This window comes from Struthio camelus, chromosome 2 (genome assembly GCF_040807025.1).
Source record: "Struthio camelus isolate bStrCam1 chromosome 2, bStrCam1.hap1, whole genome shotgun sequence".
Lineage (NCBI taxonomy): Eukaryota > Metazoa > Chordata > Aves > Struthioniformes > Struthionidae > Struthio > Struthio camelus.
The window spans coordinates 94632697-94645036 of NC_090943.1; the positions used below are offsets into that span (position 1 = coordinate 94632697).

Sequence of the window (12340 nt, forward strand, 5' to 3'; positions counted from 1 at the left end):
GCTGAGTACAGGGGAAGGTGTAAGTGCCCTTTTCAGCACAGGCAATACTTTATGCTGGATCAAGCTGGTCACAGAGCTACAGCTTTATTTCTAACACAGGAGAACGTAAGGAATCTAATAGGAACTGGGGCTCTATTGCATCAGGCTTTGCACAGATGCTCTTCATCCAAAAAGCTGAGTATCTGCACCTGAGCCAATTCTGCTGCAGGTGAACAGAGAGCAAGAATCAGATGTGGTAGTTGGTCAGGGCCCACTGGAGATTCTCTGTTTTTGTTTTTCTTCCTACAATATCAGGACACATGTACATGTGTGTCTTTACCATGACTTTCTCCTTCCCCCAATCAGTACAACCGAAGGGTTTGTACTGTTTTAAATCAAATTTGTTCTAGATTTTATTTTTTTTTTGGGGGGGGCGATTTTTAGCTGTTGCTTTATGGGTTTTCTTTAAAAAAATTACAGAATAGTGAGCAAATCTTATAATTTTTTTCTGAAAATGCTGATATCCTTCCATCTGATCTTTCAGACTGTAGGCTCACAGGTCTGCATCCAGATCACACACAGACACAGAATCACACAGAATCATTTAGGTTCGAAGGGACCTCTGGAGATCATCTAGTCCAACCTCCCTGCTCAAGCAGGGTCACCTAGAGCATATTGCCCAGGATCACATCCAGACGGGTTTTGAATATCTCCAGCGAAGGAGACTCCACTACCTCTCTGGGCAACCTCTTCCAGCGCTCTGTCACCCTCACAGTGAAGAAATTTTTTCTCAGGTTTAGGTGGAACTTCCTGTGGTTCAGTTTCTGCCCGTTGCCTCTCGTCCTGTTGCTGGGCACCACGGAGAAGAGGCTGGCCTCATCCTCTTGACACCCCCCCCCTTCAGATACTTGTACACGTTGATCAGAATCACCTCTCAATCTTCTCTTCTCCAAGCTAAACAGGCCCAGCTCTCTCAGCCTTTCCTTCATAGGAGAGATGCCCCAGTCCCCTCATCATCTTCGTAGCCCTCCGCTGGACTCTCTCCAGGAGTGCCATGTCTCTCTTGTACTGTACTGGGGAGCCCAGAACTGGACACAGTACTCCAGGTGAGGCCTCACCAGGGCTGAGGAGAGGGGCAGGATCACCTCCCTCCACCTGCTGGCAACACTCTGCCTAATGCACCCCAGCATACCATTGGCCTTCTTGGCCACAGGGCACACTGCTGCCTCATGCTTAATTTGTTGTCCACCAGCACTCCCAGGTCCTTCTCTGCAGAGCTGCTTTCCAGCTGGTCAACCCCCAGCCTGTCCTGGTGCATGGGGTTATTCCTCCTGAGGTGCAGGACCCTGCACTTGCCTTTGTTGAACTTCAGGAGGTTCCTCTCCGCCCACCTCTCCAGCCTGTCCAGGTCCCTCTGAAGGGCAGCACAGCCCTCTGGGGTATCAGCCACTCCCCCCAGTTTAGTATCATCAGCAAACTTGCTGAGGGTGCACTCTGTGCCTTCCTCCAGGGTCACCGATGAATACGTTGAACAAGACTGGACCCAGGACTGACCCCTGGGGGACACCGCTAGCTACAGGCCTCCAACTAGACTCTGCGCCATTCACCACAACCCTCTGAGCTCGGCCATCCAGCCAGTTCAGTCCACCTCACCCTCCACTCATCTAGCCCACACTTCCTGAGCTTACCTAGGAGGATGTGATGGGAGACAGTGTCAAAAGCCTTGCTGAAGTCCAGAAAGACAACATCCACTGCTCTCCCCTCATCTACCCAGCCAGTCATTCCATCAGAGAAGGCTATCAGATGGGTCAAGCACAATTTCCCTTTGGTGAATCCATGCTGACTACTCCTGATCACCTTCTTGTCCTCCACATGCTTAGTGGTGACCTCCAGGAGGAGCTGTTCCATCACCTTACCAGGGACGGAGGTGAGGCTGCCTGGCCTGAAGTTTCCTGGCTTCTCCTTCCTGCCCTTTCTGAAGACTGGGGTGACATTGGCTTTCTTCCAGTCGTCAGGCACCTCTCCTGATCTCCAGGACCTTTCCAAGATGATGGAGAGTGGCCTAGCAATAACATCCGCCAGCTCCCTCAGCGCTCGGGGGTGCATCCCATCGGGGCCCATGGATTTGAGGATGTCAGGTTTGCCCAAATGATCTCTAACCCGATCCTCCTCGACCAAGGGAGAGTCTTCCTTTCTCCGGACTTCCTCTCTGGAAGATCCTGGACTAACATGCTAAATCTCAACAATGGCTTGGTAGTACATTCCAAGGGAAAAAAATATATATATATACGTAACCTCTCTCTAAGTGTTCTGTTACTTCTGTAAATTATCTTTTCACTGTACAGATGACATCTGTTGTTCATTAAAGACAAAAACATCAATTTATTGCTTATGGGAATTTTTTTTTTAACCTTTCCTCTATTACAGTCATAGAGCCACCTCAATGATTAAAATTAGAAACAGATGAGAAATGGTGACATTTCAATATTCACCACAGCCAGTCCTTTTCTATTTTAGCTATAAGCATTTTTGTAAACACCTAATTTACCATCCAAGCATTTCAGTCTTTCACTGAATTCTTTAAAGAAGATTTATAACAGACTTGTGTATTACAACCTGCAATTCCTTTACATTTTTTCAGAAAATTTCCTATCATACCTCTTCACAATGCAAATAAACTGACTGCTGCTTTGCTCTAAAAACAATACTTAACCTGGGCTGTATGCTTGTTATTAATGACAATTACACTAACATATTGCTGGAACCTATATTTTTAAAGATGATGAATACATAGACTTCCGGTAAAGAAACTACTTCACTCCAAAAACTTTTCTTCAAACAATTGCTCAGCTCCGGTGATCTCCTTTTAGTATTCCAGAAGCCAAACAAACATTCAAATACCTAAACAAATGCTTTTAAAATACAACTGTTAAATATTATCTAAAAAAGATGTTCCATTACCTTTTGGCAGGGAACTAAACAACATTTTAAATCTCTTACTTCTGCAGAGTACTAATGGCTATGAAAGAACAAAGCACAACTAGTAGCATTACACAAAATTAAAGCAGTTAATACCTACCTACACAATTACACATACCAAGATACATGATATTCTATCTCAATAAAAAAAGGGTAATTTATTTAAAGTTAGTTTTAAAATGCATGCATTAGTTTAAAATGTATTATTCTTGTCACATACACACAGAAAATCTAGGAAAACTGTACTGTTTTATGAGGTTAATTTATGACTGAGTCTAAGCTTTGGAAAGTGGGCTATGCTTTTTTCTTTAATCTGAGAACAGCAAGTAGTTTTTTGCATAAAGACTTCTTACTTACACATAACTTCTATGTAAAGACTTACTACACTCACCACAGCTCTAATTAAACAAGGACAACTAAGACAGCTAGAGATTAGGGAAGCATCAATTTATTGTAGTGCGGCTTAGGGAGATCTGAAATTCTCAAGTCAATAATGTTCCAGCTGTCGTGTCCTACCCTGGACCACTCAATCACTGCCAGTGCCTTCAGCACTCCTTCAATAGGCTGGCAAATTTGGGTAAGGCTGACAAGTCATTCGTATTAGGGGCTCTCTGGCCACAGTTCAAGGCTGGATGAGAATCAAATCCTATTAGTTTCAGCTGCACAGTTACTGTACAGTAATTTAATATGACCTGATTCTCACAAGCAGAAGAAGCAGAAGAAAGATTTAGAAGTCTCTTTTTAGTGGTGGATTTTAAAGGCACATTCCTGATGTTTCATTCTGTCTTACCAGTTTACACATAGGAAACTTAGAAGTGTATGGCAACTCTCTTTGCTGGGATGGCAATATCCCCAGCCACAGCCACTCTGCCCTCCACTTTGAGGAGAGGCTTTGAAACGGAGCAGGATGGGCTCATTTGCTGCATCAGCATCACTTGAGGCTTCAGAGTGGTATTCTGGCAGTCCAGGTTTTCTGAACAAACCTTCCTGTCTTCCAATCTCAGTCAGTATATAAGAGCAAATAGCTCGCAAACATTTTATTCCAAATACATTTACCTCACTCCTAATTATTCACCTAGTTTCAGTCTCTCTGAAGACTCTCTGTGTTCTCTCTGTAACCAGCAGGTTAAGACAAAAGTCAAAACTGAACCTAGAACCAGATTTTTCCAAAATTGCTCGGATACAGCTTCAGTAGGGACCAGTGTAAACAAAAAGCTATTGCATGCATTGCCTCAGGCAGAAAACTGATTCTCTGCGGGCTTGCTGAAGGAAACAAAAGTAAGAGAGCAACATGCTTGCTGAAGAGAATGGGCTTGCATTAGGAGTCCAGTTTTGCAAACTCAAAAAAACCCCAGCACCTGCAAAGCAGCAGTCCAGGCTCAGTGCTTCTCCTACCAGTCCGAAATCTCTTCTTCCCAGACATCTTCAGAATTTGTTTGAGCAAAGTGATAGACGTTTATGGAAAAGAAATGGCTTACAATAGGAGAGCGCTTCCCTGGCCTCCCAGGGACATTATCAGCCTCAGTCTGCGTTCAATATTCTTTCAGTAATATGAGTGCAGGCTCACAAACATGCAGAGCAGTGAGCTGCAACTCAAGGTTTCAGAGTTGAGGTGTGCAGAATACACAGCCAGCTACGTCGTCTGCTTGTGCAGCTCTGGTCTGTTTAAGCATTACACTTTGCAAGGCTCAGGGATCTTCAGCGGCAGTGTTCTGGAACAACGCCATTTGGGAAGTGGGAGCTAAACAGCTATTTCTCATTTAAAATTAAAAATAACCAAAGGAAATTCGGCTATGGTTCATAAAACCATATGTTTCTCTTTGTAGTGAAATCTTTCAGTAACATGTGTTTCTTGCACTGAGCTACTCACCAAGCATTCACTATTACCCTTTTTAAAAGGTTTCCCATTTCTGTGCAAACATCTGCACGACATTATGAGAAGCCACAGATCAGGAGAATTCTTCCAAGACAGTATCTGATACATGTACAATTTTCCCACAGCTAAAATACATCACTTGCAACCTGTTATATTTTAAATTACTAACTCTACCCAGAAGAGCTAAGAAATTCATCCTTAAGATGCTTTTAGTAGCAAAAACCCCAAACAACACCAGCTCAGTCAAAATCTCTGCATTACCCTGCCTCTTGAGGCTTTAAAAAAAAAAGAAAAAGAAAAAGAAAAAAAAACACTACAGCAACCAGCATCACTGGCACCAACAATGCAAAAAGCAGCTCCTAAAAAAAGGATTACGGTCTTTAATAAATGGATTTTTTAGCACTGTGTAAGATCACTGCTTCTTTATATTCTGTGTTTATTTCGTGCTTCATTCTCTTCAGAAATTAGATACTGATGAGAACCTGTATCACAAACGTGTTTATATCTCTGTGCGAGATACAGGTGAATGAAGAGAATGAAGAGAGATATAAACACTCTTCGAAAGTAAGCACAGTTAGCATCTAACACATTTTTTAAAGGAGTGCAAGCATCATCATATCACCATTATTTTAATAAGAGCAAAATGAAAGATAACAGCACAGCGATACGATCCTTTCATATAACCATGGTGATACTAGGTGGAGAAAAGAGCTATTTTTTAAATTTTCAGTATGATTATTTTTAACACACTATGAGAATATATTTAAAGAGCGTAGGGAGGGGGCAAAATGAGCACTTAGCTTATTTTTCTGTAGATGAATCCAGCATGTGGAAATTCACTCACAGGCACAGGGTTAAGACGCTACATAGTTTACTGTAACATCTCTCTCCCATAGGATTCAGGGATCAAAATGACTCCCGAACGCTGGCTGCAGAAAGCTTTTGGAACTCGATAGTACCACTGATGACCCAGATGATGCAGTCAATGACACAGGCCTTAGAGGGATCTGTGATGTTCAGACAAGTACTGCATCAAATCTTGGTAAGGTAGCAGATTTGGAGGGGAGAGAGAACTATTTTAAGCGGATGCTTCCAATGACAGTGTGCTTTCACATTTTACAGCTAAGCCAGACTAACAGACGGCTGCTGCAGAAGGGAGCAATCCTGCTGCTCCTTCCCTTGAGCTGTACTTGCCCGACTCTGCAGTGAGCCTATTCAGGGAAGTCAGTCAAAAAAACTACATGTACAAAAAATGTAACTAATTTTGTTGCCAGTTTAGCTTCCTGTGAAAGCATGAGGCCAAGAAGAAGGCAGGAGAGGAGAGAAGAAAGATCCTCCCACCAGCGGTCTCCTATTGGATTGACTGAGCTGTAATACAGAAGTCTCTACAGTAGAATTCCTCAACAGACTGAGCTGGATGGAGGGAAATTTGAGGCTGAAAACAGTTAGCAACCTATTTATTTGGAAATTTATGGATTTACATCTCAAAGAATCATGATACGGCATTGAGACATATTTATAATAAAAGCCACACATGGATTTTATAAGGCACTTCAGGCTGTTTAAGTTCAGCCCTCTTACTGAATCTCACACTCCTAACTCGATTACTTTTGAAAAGCTGCCCGGTAGGATCACTTGCAGCCTAATCTCAAGATTTTAAGACTTCCTCCATACAACCTAAACATAATTAAAAAACCCCCAAAACTTCTGTTCATGGCCAATAACACAACTTCTAGCCACAAACAATTTTTGTCATGACTCAGGCGAATTAATATCAAGTAGAACAAAGATAAAAGCAGAAAACAGTAAGTTGTCATAGGACAGGACACTGAGGGAGGTGATCCTTTCTCCCTCTACTCAGCCCTGGTGAGGCCACACTTGGAGTAGTGTGTCCAATTCTGGGCTCCTCAGTACGAGAGAGACACGGAGCTCCTGCAGTGAGTCCAGCAAAGGAATACTAAGACGATTAAGGGACTGGAGCATCTCTCCTGTGAGGAAAGGCTGAGAGAGTTGAGACTGTTCAGCCTGCAGAAGAGAAGGCTGAGGGGGCATCTGATCGGTGTGTAAAAGTATCTGAAGGGAGGGTGTCATAAGGATGAGGCCGGACTCTTCTCAGTGGTGCCCAGCGACACGACAAGAGGCAATGGGCACCAACTGAAATACAGGCAGTTCTGTCTGAACATGAGGAAAAACAACTTTACTGTGAGGGTGACTGAGCACTAGAGAACAGGTTGCCCAGAGAGGCTGTGCAGTCTCTATCCTTGAGAGATTCAAAAGACAGGGTCTTGGTCAATGTGCTCTAGGTGACCCTGCATGAGCAGGGGGGTTGGACTAAATGATCTTTAAAGGCCCCTTCCAACCTCAACCATTCTGTGATAGCATAGTCCAGTTTATTACCGCAACCACACCTCTATGAAATCAGGGCTTGTGAAAGAGACCAGTTAGTGTTAGTTATACTGTAGCAACACACGCAAGGGAAAGGGAGTGAAGAAAAGGAAAAAGTTTCTTCTTTGCTTAACAGCAAAGAAACTCAGACAAAATGTTCATAAACTAATATTTATTTTTTCCAGAAGCCAATTCTTAATTTCAGTTGCCTGATAACAGGAAATTGTCAAACTGCATTTTGAAAATTATTTTTCTTCCAGTAATTTACACGTTTAACAAAACGGACTGAGGAAATGGGTCTTACCATACAAGTGTCTAAATCTTCCAAACGTTCTATCTCTGTCAAGTCCTCAACTGTGATGATAGAGCGTTTAGTAGGTTTTTCTTCAGCTAACTCAATTTCCAGTGACTCCTGCTGTGGAAGTGGCTTGCCACGTCTGGTCAAATGGTCAGCCTAGAGGCAGGGATAAAGACAGGAATGCATCAATCAGACAGTAAAAGGAGACAAACAAAACCAAAACAGAAAGCTTGAAAAATTCAAGTGACCACAGATCCTACAAAAGCAAAGCTCAGCTGAGTGCGTTAATCTTTAGGCAGACTTTTTTTTTTTCTTTTTTTCTTCTTTTGGATGGAAAAAAAACCTCTCCCTTACACATTTTGAGAAGGAAGGGGGAAAGTCTACTGGGAAAAAAAGAAAAGCAAAAACACAAGTCTTGTAAAACAAGGTTTATTTCTCAAATTTCCCTCAAACAACTGTGTCGATGCAACATACATAGACATTTGCAGGTGGCTGAAGCAGAAGTACATGACGCTCCCAATTTAAGGAGTTAGCACAGAACAGGATCAGCGCATATAATCTTTGCTTTATAAACTGTCAGTTCTTAAATTGTAGCTGTCAATTAAAGAGTAATACAGACAAATTCTCTAGGAGTACCATACTCTTCAACATTTTCAATGACACTATCTGAAATAATCCCTAGCTAACAAAAACATGGCAGAATATTAAACCGTGAAAAGGATACGCTATTGCTGTGGGCCAAAACGGATCCAAAGTAAACCAATTCAGATCAAACATAGAGTTCATCATCCCTTAAGAACAAAGAGCACTGGCAATTAGCTATGGTCACAATCCTGAAAACAAGTGACTGACAAGCATCTAGAAGATGCTATTGGGAGGGAGACCTACCAAATCCTGTGCTGAAAATGAGCTACCACTGCAACTTTCTGATAGAGGGAAAGAATTCTCATTTCCTTGGCTACTTAAAAAGGAGGATAAGGACATGTCAAGAGAAAGGGAATTTCTCTCCTATATGTGGTGTTAGTTAAAACCCACGCTGAAACAGTCTATCTGGTTCTGAGGTCCGTATTTTCAAAAAGGTCATTGAAAAGCTGCAGAAAGTATAGATAATTGTCGTTAAAATGATTCAAAGGTTGGAGAAAATGACCTACTGTGCAAGAATCGGAGTATGTCCAAGCTGTGCAATTTCACAGGACACAGAGAGCCCAGTGCCTCTGCCAGCTATGCCTACTCCAGAACCAACTGGAGCTAATTAGCAGAGCCAGTCACCTAGCAGGCTGATGAGTGAGGCTCCTGAGACACAGCTCCTGAAACCAGAGGTTGAATCTTTGCACAGTACTGCTCTGTATTATGTAGACACACCCTTAAATAATTCAGTCTTTCAACTTACTTAGAAAAAGACTGAGTGATTTGATTTCTGTATATGAGGGCTTTCACGGAGGGAATAGATGGTTCTCTAATCTTGCAGAGAAAAGCATCTAGGAAAAAACTCATGGAAGTTGAAGCACAGAAATTCCAAGCAGAAACAAAGAGCAATTTCAGCCATAAGGAGTGACCACCCACTGGCTTCTGTGAAAGAAGTACAAGATTCTCCTTAAGGATGCCCACTACACAGAAAATAAAAAAAGTTTTCTGTGGATACACAGACGTGTGTCTCGTCTGCTCTTCAGGAAGCAAATACCTTTGTAAAAAATGACTCGCTTCCGACAGCTGCATACCTTCAAATAAATAGCAAAGCATTTTCTTTCCTATGTTTCTACTCCCTTCTCTTCAAACTTGATATCTCCATTTCAGAAGCTGCCTCAATATGTACTCATTTAGGAAAAAAAGGTCTCTGAGGTACACCTCAGCAGTCTCTCCCTAAAGAACGACATTTCACCTCCCATTTCACAAGCAACCAACCACTACTGTCTCACCAGGACAACTAATGACTCTCTTCTTAACTGATTACTCACTGTTGCATCGCAATGGCGTTTTTAAGTTTTAGATCTGATAATGATGGAAAAGATAATAAAGCAAATACGTAACGCAGTCTCTTCTGAGGTCACTTCCTCCTTAAATCAAAGAAGCAATAGTCCCATAATCATATTTGCCAATGAAAATACGATCATTTTCAAAAAGGAGCTGAGCTAAGGAGGAACTGAACAAGTCATGACTGCAATAGCATTGTTAAGGTATCTGGCACATTCAGATGTTCAACCATGCAAACACTCACCAATTTGTGATGGCAGTGGGAAAGCGCATCCAGGATTTCATCTACAACTCGGTCAGACAGGAAAGAGGCCACTGTCAGCTTCACTTCACTATGCGATGATTAAAAATGAGAGCAGAGAAATTTTTAATTCACCCAGAAGAATTTGTCTTTAGTAAAACTTCAACAGTGCAATGACTATACAAAATGATGTCACTTTATTTCAAAATAACACCCTAGAGGGTGTGAGGATACAAGACTGTAGACTTCAGAAATAAACTCATGAATCATAGAATAAACACAAGAGCTTCTGTACCATTTTTAACCTGCTTCTAAAGTTTTTCTAATGGATGAAATGAAAACATCTGGGTAAGAGAGAGCCGAATAAAAACCATATGTGAAACTCAGTAAGGAACACTTCACCACTAAAGTCAGACAAACACAAATCTCAAATGAAGGGACAATCTTGCCTGTATAACTACTACTACACTGAACAATTACAGTTCACTCAGTTCCTCAGCTCCTTTTTTTAATGCATCTGTCAGCCGAAGGGCTACTGTATAACGTTTGTTCTCCAGACTTTGCCACCACAGCTTTTCGGTTACACATCATTTCTTCTTTTTGCTCTAGAGAACCCTCTTCCTGCCTTAAGAACTTAACATTAGGTCATCCCTATTACACAGGAATAGGTGGAACACCAATATCCTCGTACACTTAACTGAGATTTCAGTCGTCACTTATCTTCAAAGGAACGTGCGCTGTGGGATGGAATGGAATAAGAATTCCATTGGGGTCCTCCTTGGACACAGTAAGAAATGCGCAGGCTGTGGAGGGTAGTTGATTTGCAGCTGACAAGCACATAAGCCTGAGCTGCAGCCTGAAGCTCCATTTCTTCTGCCTCCTTGGTTTAAAGACCAGCTGCCTCACCTGACACTTACCAGCAAGCACGATTTCACTTTAAGTTTTTAATGCATAGATTGGAGTTAGACTGGAATAGCAAAGCAACGTATATCTCGGGCTAGTACTTCTGCTGCAGAAAGTTTGTGGGGAAAAAAAGGTAAACAAACTACCTGGAAAGGCAATGCAGCACACAGTGAAGGAGGCAGAATGGTGACCAAGCCTGGCGAGAAGAGAATGAGACTGAAGAAGGGATTTCCCTCAGTTACCTTCATGCTGGTTTTAAATAACATCAGGCAGGGAGAGAGGAAAGGGGGCGAGGGGGAAAATGAGGGAAGAGGTACTATTTTTGTCTGGGGATAAAGATTTGATTGATAGGATTAAAGTGAAAAAACTCACCCTCTCTACCATTTTAAACACTTGGAATGCATAGCTAAAGTCTTTAACATTTTTTCCTGCCAATTTTGCTGCACTCTGCAAAACGGAATTCTAAGTCTTACTGTTTTCAAAAATAAACATCTCTTCCTCTTTTCCTGCAAATGTATTAGCATCACAATGCAAAATGACATGCTTTTCCATCAAGTAGAGAGGAATCATTAGCGAACAACAACTGCAAAAGCTTAACTGCAGATCAGCTGTCTTATATGCCATATGTATATTACCTGATATACATTTAATTTGAAAATAAAGATGTAGCAAATGGTCAGTTAACAAAAATTTTTTTTTTTTTTTTAGGGAGTTAAAAATTTAAAGGCCACCGTCCATGCCTCCTCTTTTTCTCTGAATATCCAAGTTTGTTGGGGGGGTTGTGCTTTTTTCTTCCTGTCTGGGTTTTTTGTTTTTTGTTTTGTTTGTGGTTGCTTTTTTTTTTGGGGGGGGGGGGGAGGTGTGTTATCTGCTGTTCACAACTCCCACACAAAAAAAAAAACCTTAAAGTGAGTGCTACAACCACAGGGCAAAAGTAAATGCAAGAACAGAGAAAGCACTGTTAACACTCAAAGCAAACAAATGCAATTTCCTTCCATTACAGTAATTTCGTGTTACCTGGTAACATCAATAATTAACAACAACAAAAAAAATTGTACCAAGTCGTGTAAAAGTTATTTGTGCTCCATAAACCAAAATTCTTACTAAAGAAAACAGAAATACCAGATATTACATGCACACTAAATGATCAAGTTAACATCCTTGCACATTCTGAATACTTGAATTTACTGAACTAAATTCATTGGACCCACAGGATGATAGGATTCCTGCTCTTTGAATGCCTTCATATGGTTTCTTGTGAACCACAAAAGCATTCCAAAAATCTCCTGCTACAGAAAGACACAGCCACACAGCCACAATTCAGCGCTCTCCAAACTCTATAACCAACTTTGTTAAATTAGATTTTTAAAGTACCTAATTTTATTGAGGATATCAATTCCAGATTGCTCCAAAAGGACATTTTTCACAAAAGTGCGTGGGATGGAAATCTTCTCAGTGCTAGCCTCAATCAGGTCTTCACGGATACGAGCTTTCTTCATTACGTTTGGGCAGAGGTTTTCAGCTGCATCCACCATAGACTCGAGCAGTGTCTGCAGCACAGCGAGCAAAAACTAACATCAGCTACAGAGATTTTCATTAGCTGAAAGATCACAACATTATTCATTTGCATAACAGTGCGACACTTTCATTCTTGTGATCTTTGCAATTTCTACTCCCAATTTCCAATCCATTTTGCAATCCAAATGTA

The 12340-nt window shown here is 41.6% G+C and overlaps 1 protein-coding gene across 12 annotated transcripts in view; it reads right to left on the reverse strand.

Moving 5' to 3' along the window:
• Positions 1 to 12340, reverse strand: part of CARMIL1 (capping protein regulator and myosin 1 linker 1) — a 201385-nt gene that overhangs the window by 35953 nt on the left and 153092 nt on the right. For all 12 annotated transcript variants that reach the window (XM_068931654.1, XM_068931652.1, XM_068931653.1 and 9 more), the window contains 3 exons: positions 12007 to 12182; positions 9733 to 9820; positions 7524 to 7673 (listed from right to left, as the gene is read on the reverse strand). In XM_068931654.1, the coding sequence (XP_068787755.1) occupies positions 7524 to 7673; positions 9733 to 9820; positions 12007 to 12182 (414 nt within the window). The remainder of the gene's footprint in view (positions 1 to 7523; positions 7674 to 9732; positions 9821 to 12006; positions 12183 to 12340) is intronic.